This window comes from Talpa europaea, assembly GCF_964194135.1.
Source record: "Talpa europaea genome assembly, chromosome: 13".
Lineage (NCBI taxonomy): Eukaryota > Metazoa > Chordata > Mammalia > Eulipotyphla > Talpidae > Talpa > Talpa europaea.
Genome location: NC_140080.1, coordinates 76,853,245 through 76,865,171, shown reverse-complemented (window position 1 = coordinate 76,865,171; position 11,927 = coordinate 76,853,245). Strand labels below are relative to the sequence as shown.

Sequence of the window (11,927 nt, the reverse complement as noted above, 5' to 3'; positions counted from 1 at the left end):
GTTTTCCCTCCCTTTTGAGTCTGAATTCCACTATTCATCTGGTGCTTCTAGAATCTAAAAAGATTGGATGTTAAATAATATGATATCTATCAGATGAAAATGAGGGAAACCTCATACATTTAAATTAATAATATTTATCTTCAAATTCCTTTTAAAATGAAGCAATCAAACATTTACTACATCCACAAAGCAGGAGCCCTAGGCAAGAGGTATTCTTATCCAGAGTATCATTAGAAATGAAACAACCCAGGGTGGAGTGGGGTTCTGTAAAAATAAAGTTTAAGCAATCTAGACAGGCTTTAGATAAAATTTTACCATCTAAAGGTAAAATGAGAGAAATTCTAATTTATACAGAGCATACAAGGTAAACCTCACACCATATTTTTTCTACTTATGATATGCATCACAAATAAATGCCACCCTTTTATCTAATGATTTTTTTTGGTACTTTATATGGCACAATCCCACAGGTGTAAACATAGCCAAGGGACACATAATCTGATGAAGTGGATAGATAAACACACAAAATACATATTCTGCCAATAGAAAAATTAAATACAGTAAATTGGTTTGTGTGTCTTCATAGCACAAAGATATCAGATTTAAAAAAAAAATCTGTTGGAAGAATGTTAAAATGCCAAGTATGTGGGAGTAAGTAGAAAGGGAAAGAAAAGGGACTTTGGTTTAGAAAATTTTCCATGATGCAAAGACTGAAGCCAGTTTCTCCCCAGACACAGTCCTGACGCTTAGAACTCCCGCTAGCCAATAAGCAAAAACCTGTCACTTTTACAGTAGCTTTCTGAGACTCACCTATTGCCTCCATATCGCTCCCATGCCAGCACATAGTGAATATCACTTGCTTATTGAGATCCAAAGCAGAGGAATTCTTTGCAGAGCAATAATTGACTATTGAAGTTATAGCTTGAGTTCTCTCCTTTGGAAAATCACTAAACATTTCTTTTAAAAAGACACTCTAGATTAAAATTAATTAGAATCTGACCCGGAATTTTCCCTATTTCTCAGCCCCAGCAATGTCATCAGCTCAGAAAAAAAAAATGTTTTACTTTAATTAATTACCAATAATTATCAATGACATTTTAGATGGCTTCTGTCTGATTCTTGTAGCAATCTTGCACAATCCTGTTAGAAGTTAGGGCTTTTAACAGAAATATTATTCCAGAAGCAGACTCATTATATTGCAACAGTCATAACTAAGAGTGAATCTGAATACAGAGGGGATTATTCCCATCTGTTCCTAAGCACTTTAACTGGTCAAATGTCAGATATTAAAGGGAAGAGAATGACAGACAGATGGAGCAACAACATCAGAAAAATGTTTAGACTAAAAATTTATTAGAAAATAAATTAGTCTTTTGGGAAACTAATTTTGTTTCAAATGGATTGATGAGCCCTGGGTTTTTCTAAACATAGGTTAATATATCAAAGAAAAAGCGAGAAAGCAAGAAAATACATTCTGGCATTTTACATGGGTAAGTTGATGCAAAAAATGGTATCTTTTACTCTTCCCTTATATCGTCTCAGTAAATCACATTATTCTGATAACTCACAGATGCATTTTTACTAATCTAGATGATAAGGAGATTGTTTATTAGAAACTGACAGGGTTGAGTTTTCGGGGTTCATCTCCATGTGCCTCTGAGTCCCCACACAACAGCAAAGCTAATATCCAGTAGTCCAACAGTTAAAATAATTGATGTGTGTGTATTGAATCCTCAGGAGAGAAGAGAGGAAGAAAAAAGGAAGGGGAAAGGAGAGGCTTGGAGGGAGGAGGGGTGGGGGCAGGTGCTGATTTCAACCCTGTAGCGTCAGGATTGCGTCAATTCGGGTTTCAGCCACGTCTGGAGTCTCAGAGACGAGCTTCTGAGAAGAGCCAAAACAGGAACAGGGGTGGCAAATCACTGTGCGAGGGCGAGTAGACCTCCTTCTTTGCCTCCTCCCATTCCAGGCACTGGTCTCCTGGGCTCTGCGCTGTTGTTTTCAGCATTCGGGAAAGCCGGCGCTTCAGATCCAGGCAAGTGAATCAAGCCAGGGAGTTTTCCGTTCAGCACCTTGGACAGAAACGCAGCAAAAAAATGGCTCCGATCACTACCAGCCGGGAAGAATTTGGTAAGCAAGTTACTGAACTTATGACTGTGGTTGTTCCTTGAATACTCGGGAGTAGGCTGTGTCCTCCTCCCCGCGGGATGTTGTATATAGATTCCCCAGGTAAACTGCAAAGGAAAAATCGGAACAGTAAAGGAGCAATTCTGGCTTATCTCTGTTGTTTGTCCATTCGTTGGTATCTTTCTCTTTAAATTGTCTGCCGCTAGGAATATTTTACATCCAGGAAGTTCATAACCATCCAGGTAGCTCTTTAAATTGCAGCACGCGCTGAGTAAAGGAAAGAGGGATCCGTTGTTTGCTTGTTGATTTCATTAATTCTGTAGGTGATTCTTTTTTTGTAAGATAAAACTGCGGTTAACTTGTTAGGGTAAGTCAATGTTTCTGTGATTACATAAGGGTGTGATTTCCGTATGAAGCAACTTCTATACTAAGGGTTTGGGATTATTTCTTAAAGTGTACCATGTTGTTGTTTTATACTGTTTTTTCTTGTGTTCTCAAGATATCTCGCTAGTGAAAGGCACAGATGATACTAGACTTCAAGGGGATAGTTGATATAAGCCAGCTCATTTTATTTCATTTTCACAGGTGAGGTAACCAAAGTCCAGAGAGAAGTATTGCAGGTCATACAGTTAGTTAAAGCTACTGGAAACTAGAATTAAGATTCCTATTTCCCAATGCAGTTTGTCTTTTACTATACCATTTTTTAACACCACTGCACTCCTTTCTTTCAGTAAATAAAATCAGATGTACTTCTTCAAAATAAAAAAAAAAAGTGGTATTCTTAGAACACATTTATTCCAAAGGAAAAAGGTCAGAGTTTTACTTACTTCCCAAGTATTTTTAATCAGGGAATTATAGAGAAATTTGTGAATAAGGAATGATAACTTAAAAATGCATGTTAATTGTTATCTAACTAAATGAAATGACTGAGATCTTTGCTCTCAAAAGCTTAAAACCTTATCAGTAGAGAATGCATAGGGAATAGGTGAGTCTTTGCATATCACATTGAGTATTTCACCATTTACCATAACTATTAAATAGAAACAATTTATGGTATTATACTCATAAATGAGTTTCTTTCACAGCTTTTCTTTTGAGTGACTGAGTTTATAATGTTGTGATGTTTATTTCCAATTCCTGATATGAAAATCAGAAAATTTCTGATACTGAGTCATTTTCAGAGATGGCGCTAGTGAAAATTATGTTCTAGCTTGGGTCATAAGTCTATTTAGAAAAAAATCATTTTCTATTGCTTTTATTGTTCTTCTGGCAGTAGCTAAAGAATTGCCTTCGTTCATGACTTTGTTTTTGCTTCCTGGCCTTGGAGTGGGCACAATCCCTCCCTCCCCACTCAAAGACTTGAATAGAAGGAAAATCTGAAAAGCTAGTACCAAGTTTAACTGATTATCTTTAGCTCTCAACTCATTCTTCTCCTTAGCATTTGCTGGTTTTTCTACTTGGAGAAGTCAAAGATTTATCTTACCTCCTCATGATTCAGTTTCTTGATACAGCTATACAACAGAATCTTTATTGTTTTGTTCTCCTTGCTTTTTATCTTCTTATATAGCTCAACTGTTATTACTCATTTCTTAATCTTATATTCTTTGAGTTCATTTTGTGATTATGAAGTAGGTAAGCAGAGGATTTTGGGGGATGTGGTGTGGAGTAACAAAAGATTGATCTTCCAGGGGTTTTTAAAACAAGTCTTAACCCTTTCCTGACTGGAACAGTTAACTTTATTATTCACTCTTCGGAATTAAAAACAGATTGGAACAGAACTAAATACAGATAATGCTGCACTGGTCACATTCTCTTTGATTATATTAAACATTGACTCAGTTGATGCACTGTGTCCAGATATAGCAATACTGCTTTTACTCACACATTGCTACTAATCATTTGTTGGAGAAATATGCTTCCATATGGGACATGATAAGCTTCCTGCATAATCATTGTTACCTAATGTCAGTAATTTAATGTGCCCTCATTCAAGGGAAAGATGCCAATTTAAATTTGATTACCATTTGCCATGTGGAAATGTGCTGGGAAAAATCAGTTATGGATGAAATTGAACTCAATTATCTATATTCACTTTGCTCATTACATGTTAAAGAATGATGATACATTTATAACTGTTGTTCAGTTTTTAGGTGTAATTAATTTGTATTTTGAGCTAATTCAGGGTTTGAGGATTTTTGGGTTGGTATATAAGGAATTTGTAGTGTTATGTTATATAATAATAACATCCTCTTGTTCATTTTTTTTTTTTAGTCTTCCCCCCAAATGTACATACTTTACTTTTACCACTGTTCCATAATTTGGGTGGATAATAATAATGAGTTTGTGACAATGGCAGTTAATAATCTACCATTTCTTCAAATTACCAGAACCACTGATACTTGCTGTTTTAGTTCTGGGTAAAGCACTACTGAGAATATAGAATCTCATAATGTTTGAAGAATGTGCATTTAAAGTTTCATAGTCAGTAAGAATTGATGCTTCTGGAAAGCCTCAAAATGACAATGAAAGCATAATGAAATTAGTACTGACCCATCCAACTGCTGTAGTTGACTCATATTATCTGAGAAAACAAAGGTTGGTCAGGATCATTTAGCATTCCCCAAACATGACCCAGGCTCAGTTTTATCTTTTGATTGTATTTATGAAAAACTACTGAAACAAAGAAGTTTCTATCATACTTTTTCTTCTGTGTGTCATACAAGGTTGTGCTTATTCCTGAAAGTGAAATGTGTACATAAATCATACCCAGAGCAGTTGGAAAGTAATTCAATCTGTGCAACTTACAGCAATTGTCAGTTCTAGTGTGCTTTTCAAATAGACTCCTATCTCCAACTCTGCTCCTTTAATGTATATTATTGGTCATTTGATTTTTCAGATGAAATCCCCACAGTGGTGGGGATCTTCAGTGCATTTGGCCTGGTCTTCACAGTCTCTCTGTTTGCATGGATCTGCTGTCAGAGAAAGTCATCGAAGTCTAACAAGACTCCTCCATATAAGTTTGTGCATGTGTTAAAGGGAGTTGATATTTACCCTGAAAACCTAAATAGCAAAAAGAAATTTGGAGCAGATGACAAAAATGAAATTAAGAATAAACCAGCTGTGCCAAAGAATTCATTGCATCTAGACCTTGAGAAGAGAGATCTCAATGGCAATTTTCCCAAAACCAATCTCAAAGCTGGCAGCCCTTCTGATCTGGAAAATGTAACCCCGAAGCAGTTTTCAGAGGGGGAAAAAGAGGCTGTTTCCCCTGATAGCTTAAAGTCCAGCAGTTCCCTTACTTCAGAAGAAAAACAAGAGAAGCTGGGAACCCTCTTCTTCTCTTTAGAGTACAACTTTGAGAAGAAAGCATTTGTTGTAAATATCAAGGAAGCCCGTGGCTTGCCAGCCATGGATGAGCAGTCAATGACCTCTGACCCATACATCAAAATGACGATCCTCCCAGAGAAGAAGCATAAAGTGAAAACCAGAGTTTTGAGGAAGACCTTGGACCCAGCTTTTGATGAGACCTTTACATTCTATGGGATCCTCTACACTCAGATCCAAGAGTTGGCCTTGCACTTCACAATCTTGAGTTTTGACAGGTTTTCAAGAGATGATATCATTGGAGAAGTCCTTATTCCCCTTGCAGGAATTGAATTATCTGATGGAAAAATGTTAATGAACAGAGAGATTATCAAGAGAAACGTTAGGGTAATACATTTCTAATGCTTAAAGTATTTATAAACAAACATTTTGTAGCTTTTTGTGTCTAGAGAATTTTCATTAAAATAAGTTTATACATGCCATCTTTACCATGTTTAATTATTAGTCATAATCAAATGGGAAGCAAGGGAATAGAATAGATAAAGGAAATTATCTATTAATTTAACCCCCAACTGAAAATTTAACCCACAACTGAAATGCTTGATGTATTTTGAGGGTATAAACTAAGTAGGTATTCTTTATGGACCTTTAAATGTCATTTATAGAAGTATTTTTGTTAATTTCTATCAAGCATTGTGACAAAGGTTGTTACTTAAATTAAAATGCAAGCATTTTTTTATTCATAAGTAACGTGGCAAAGTTATTTCAAGGTCAGCATAATTGAATTTTAAATGGAAATAGAAATTTAAAATTGAATCAATCTATCCTGAGGAAGTTATATTGACTTTCCATGAATTGCATTTCAAAGAGGAGACAGCACATCATATTGACTTATAAATGTTCAACTTTATGTTGTATAATAGGGAGTTACTTTTCATTTGATGTTATACTAGTAGTTTTGAGATTATTAGAAAATAATAAGGCACCAAATAGTCAAATTTGGTCATAGTCCCACTTTGATTACAATTGTTACGTTTGAAAAAACCTGTGACTACAATGCATAATTTTATAGAATACCATAAAGCGCATTTTGAATATATCTTTGCCTTTGCTCTTTTTGAAATTAATGAAAGTCAAGTTCCAAAATTCTTGAGTAGCTGGTTTGAGAAACAGATATGGTTAGTTGTCACAGTGGGAATAAAGCTTTGCTCCCTTGTTCTTCTTGGAGTACTTATCATACAGTTACACTGTGTCAGTTGTAGTATAATTATATATTGACATTCTAGGAGCTTGGGCCCAGCCATCATTATTAGTTAAAATCCAAACCCAAAGTTTACATTTTGTTACTTTCAGTAAAAAGTTATACTTTTGAGTTCTCAATTATCTTAGCTAATGTCGTTAAAGTAATAAATAAATAAATAAATAAATAAATAAATAAATAAATAAATAAATCTGTGTGGCATGCTAAGAAGGAATGTCCAAAGAGAAAGCATTAAAAAAATGAAGACAATTTTCTATAACAAGTCTTTGTATTAAAAAAGGACTCTGTGTGGTGAATGAAGATTCTAACTCAATCAACCCTCTGGGCTTGGAGTGTGGCCAGGGTTTGAATACATTTCAATTGGTCTGAATTCATAAAATTACATGCTAAAGAAATTCAAATCAAATAATTTTGATTTATGTTAGTAATTTCCAGAAGTATAGATTTAATTAAAGACAAAAACTACAAATATCTATGTGTAGGGATGCTGTAAATATCCTTTTAAACATTTCTAATAAGGGGTGTGGCTAACTCATTAAAAATTTTAACATTTTGTAGTACCTACAAAAACCACAAGATGGCAGACAGTTGTTTTTTAGGAGGTGAGGCTACTGCACAAAAGCTTGTAATTACTCTTGGATTCTTTAGCGGATTAAAACAAAAATAAGTAGGAAAATAATATTTAAATAGCAATTTTATTACGTTGCTTCAAAAGTTTATATGAGCACAAATCTTAAAATTGAAAAATTCTTATACCCTATCTTTCTTTGTTTAGAAGTCTTCAGGACGGGGTGAGTTATTGATCTCTCTCTGCTATCAGTCCACCACCAATACTCTCACTGTGGTTGTTTTAAAGGCTCGACATCTGCCTAAATCTGATGTGTCTGGACTTTCAGGTAAGAATGCTTCTGAAAAATTCAGGCTCAGCTATAATATATTGGACAACATAGTTTACAACTAACATTGACCTATGGTTTTGATCTTTTATTTACAATAATAAGTTCTATGACTATTTTTTTTTTTGTTTCTCAGATTATGGAAGGATAATGTGAGCCAATGCCTTTAGGGGGAAGAAGAAAACTAGAGAGTTCTAAGATCCAAGCCAAAATTAATACATGGTAGATATTTAATGGAAGAGGTTGAAGCAGATTGTAGACATGAGAACCTATTGCCAAAAATACAGTGATGACAGTAAAGTTGAGGTTTTGGAGAAAAGTTTTTAATTTTAGTATTTTAAAAACCTACATTCCCTTACTCTTCTGCTATTTTATTTTGTCTTTCCTACAATTCCTTATGTATCTGCTTTAAGAATTAACTTGAAAAAAAAATGTTGTATGGCATGAGGAGAAAGAACACTTGATATATGAGTTAAAATAATCTCGAGTTCACATCTTAATTCTTTCATTTCTCAGCCAAGTAATATTGCATATATTTTTTAACCTTCGTAAGAACTGAATGTTATACTTACCTGGAGCAGCATTGTGAGGATTAGAAATATATACTTTATTAAATGTCATCCAATGTTACCACCATCATCATCACTTGATAATGAAAATTGAACACATGATCTTAAAGATTTAGAGTAAGAAATTAAAATTAATCCATATACTACTGTTAGAAAAGGGGGGGGTACTACAATTAAAAGTGTGACAAAGTTGCATGATCCTAAGTCCTAAACACTAGGTGTCAACACTGGGAAATAGGAAGCACATAGGGAGGTGATTAAAGAACTGCAGAAAAATTAAAGCCAAAAAGGGCATTGCCTTAGTGAATTCTAAATGCCCATTTGTTAGGAAATGCAGTTCAAGTCATGAAGGTAGAGACCTATTCAGCATCATATTACTTAGTAAGATTAGTTGTTGTCTAATGCCTTTTTTCTTTTATCCCATTCTCTAGAATGAGTTATTAATAATCATGATCTATATTAGAACACTTAATTTTCTTCCCTTTTGTTATCTCTTCTTCTGTCATTTTAGTTCCTTTCTCTTCCTTTGGCTTAGAACTCTTCCCTCTTATTTTACACATTCTTATTTTCAAATTATTGAGAGTAGAGAAGCCAAGCCTTACCCATGTTTCTACTTTACTATGACTCATTTTCATTGTAATCACATTTTATTGACATGTGGTTATCTCTAAAGTCACCATTATCTGCAGTTAATCTGCCGCTCTCTAGTCAAGGTCCTTCAATGTAATATCTATTGTGTACCACTGCAGATCCCTATGTCAAAGTGAACCTGTACCATGCCAAAAAGAGGATCTCCAAAAAGAAGACTCATGTGAAGAAATGCACACCTAATGCAGTGTTCAATGAACTGTTTGTCTTTGATATTCCTTGTGAGGGTCTTGAAGAGATAAGTGTTGAATTTCTGGTCCTGGATTCTGAAAGGGGGTCCAGAAATGAGGTTATTGGGCGGTTGGTCCTGGGAGCAGCAGCAGAAGGAACCGGTGGAGAGCACTGGAAGGAGATCTGCGACTATCCCAGGAGACAAATTGCCAAGTGGCATATGCTCTGTGACGGTTAGCATTCTAGCCATGAGTTGGAACTTAACAATTTTTATTAGGCAAGGAGCAATTTTCTTTCTTTCTGATAAGTGATTGCAAGCTTGTGACAGCAAGCTACTTTTTTTTTGGTTAGAAATGGATTGAATTAGCAGACCAGGAAGTAACTGTAAATGTGTATCATGAAAATTTCCCCCTTTATTGGAGACATTGGATAAATTTTCATAAGATACTCAGTTTCCTCTGCGGGTTACCAGTGATACATATAAGAGTTGTAGAGGAATGTCATGAATATTGCACTACAATCCCATATTATGGATGTGGTTTAGGTGGTAACCTCATTGGAACATGTCACCAGAAGTCAGTGTAATTGTTAGGACTTACAAGTGAAAAGCATGTCTTCTCTTATGAAAATTCATCCATTTTTCTTCAAGTGGGAAAATCAATTTTTCTTTAAATCCAAAGATGTTGAAGAAATGTTCTCTAGTTTGTTTTTATTATGTCATGTGTAAATGGTTGTCCTGCATAGAAAAGTATACAGTCATTTCTCTTTTGTTCTTATCTATTTGGTAGAATTTTATCAAAAGAGAAATAACTTAGGGTTGATTCTAAAGGATAGTGAACAAGCTAAGAAATCACATTATCAAAGGGCTGAGTTGAGAACACTGTGGCTGAAAAATGATTTTTCTCTCCCTTAAGGTTACATGTGAGTCAAAATGTTGTAAAATATAATCTCACATAGGAACCACGGCCTTGAAATAATCACTGCCTGTCACAATCCTCAGTGTGGCCTGAGAAAGCCCTATTTCTTTTTTTGTGAAGTTGTCGAATTAGTCAGTGGGTAAAGATATAAACTTCAGCTAGAAATTCAGTTAGAAAAGCTGTTTTCTTACAGGAAATATGTATAGTATGCATATGTGCATTCAAGGCTATCCCTTGCACAAAGAAAGGGCATGACTAAGTCTTCATTTGGCTTGTTCTCCCAAGAAGGAACTAAAGCTACCATTTGGAAAAAAAGACTGTGAAGTTTTAACCATTGCCATATATAAAACATTACTTAAACCATCAAACTAAGTAATAAGACTCAAAACTAGTTATACAGCAAGCCTAATGTAATTTACATATGTTCACACAAAATATATTTAGGCTGTCAAATTAGCACAACAAAGTATGTGTTTCACTGTCTTTTCTAGGCTAATTTGTCTTGAGCTGTTGTCTGTGGTACAGTTTATAGACTTGTGTCTTGTACCGTTTTCTAGTGCCAGGGCTCTGCAATTAATTACAAATCTTTTAGAGTATAGCAGTGCCCTGCGATGATTTGGAAAGAATTCACTTGAGGTGACGTCACCATATTTGAGTTTTTAGAGAAGTATGAGTGAAACTCGGGTACAGTTGAATTATTAAATATGCAAGTTAGAAATAAAGTCTACTGAAAAACTTACATTTTGAGTCAGGTTTTGTGTCAGTACTTTAGCAGTTTTTGAGAATGTGTTTGATATCACAGTGTTTGTAAATTCTTTGACAACGCATTTTCAAAACAACTTATACATGCTTTTTATGACAATGCCTAATGTAAAGAAAATGTTTTACATTCTGTATGTACAAAGACTGGAACCAACCTCCTTTTGTGCTTAAAGATGACTTTAGGATTAAAAAAAGGAATATTCCCCCAACCATTGTCTGCATTCCACTACAAAGTCACCTACAGCATTTGCTCCACTCAGCATTTCCGTGAAAGCAACTTGAAATGAATCGTTGTCAGTGCGTGGCTTGGAAAAGTCAAATGGCCTTTTGATTTATGTATATTTGGTATCATGGGCCATGGAAAAGAATATATTTTGGCACTCTGAGAAGTTGTGCGGAGTCAGTGCTAAGTATCCTTTGCAGCAGCCAGAAGATAGTGGTGGTACCAAGTGAAGTATGGTTGTTGGAAGAGGAGGATTTTTTTAAGTGGAACAGACCAACAACAATTACTTTTAAAATTTCAATAGATAATTTGTAAATAGCTTTTTTTTTATTTAAAGTGTTTTGAGTGTGAAAAGTTGAGTACAATTACCTACAACTGCTTTTAAGAAATGAGAAAAGAAAAATTAGAGTGAAATTAAAAACAGGTGGGGTATGTGAGCCCCTCATCTTTGGAAAATTGTACTGTTTTATAATGTATTACAATATCAATGTGAATATCTTGAATTCTGTTACAAATTCTGCTCTGTATTGAACATGTAAATTAATTGTTTGTCTGATTAGCCAAACTAACCCCACCTAATGGGAGGGATCCATGTTTGAAGAACTGTGTAACTCAGTAACTGACTTGTTCTGATGTTGTAACTCAATAGAAGTGATTTGGAAGGAAGCATGGTTTATGAGATGGTGTCTGTTCTTTTGTGCCAGCTCTGTATGATGTTTGTAAGACCATGTTTGTAAGACATGAATAAAATGCTGCTTTTGCCCAACCCATTTCAACTCAAACTTTCTGCCAATGGATTCTGTAATAAGACTCATGTCATTTCTTTCTAAGTTCTCAAATTTCCCTGATTGATTTCTTGGCGTAAATTAGGGAACATTAGTGATTCAGCACCAAGATAGTCCATATAACTTATTTTAGTTTTGCTTAATCCTCAATACAATCATCTGGGACATGTATAATAATCCCTTTTATACACGAGTAAAACCTGAGATGCCTAGGCTACTGACTCAAATGCACATGGATAGTAAGTAA

The 11,927-nt window shown here is 34.8% G+C and overlaps 1 protein-coding gene across 1 annotated transcript; it reads left to right on the top strand.

Moving 5' to 3' along the window:
- Positions 1 to 2,093: 2,093 nt before the first annotated feature.
- Positions 2,094 to 9,231, top strand: SYT4 (synaptotagmin 4; the record flags this gene model as incomplete). Its single annotated transcript, XM_084252800.1, has 4 exons — positions 2,094 to 2,127; positions 5,021 to 5,835; positions 7,485 to 7,605; positions 8,924 to 9,231. 4 exons carry the CDS (start codon positions 2,094 to 2,096, stop codon positions 9,229 to 9,231), a joined length of 1,278 nt encoding a protein of 425 aa, XP_084108926.1.
- Positions 9,232 to 11,927: the final 2,696 nt, after the last annotated feature.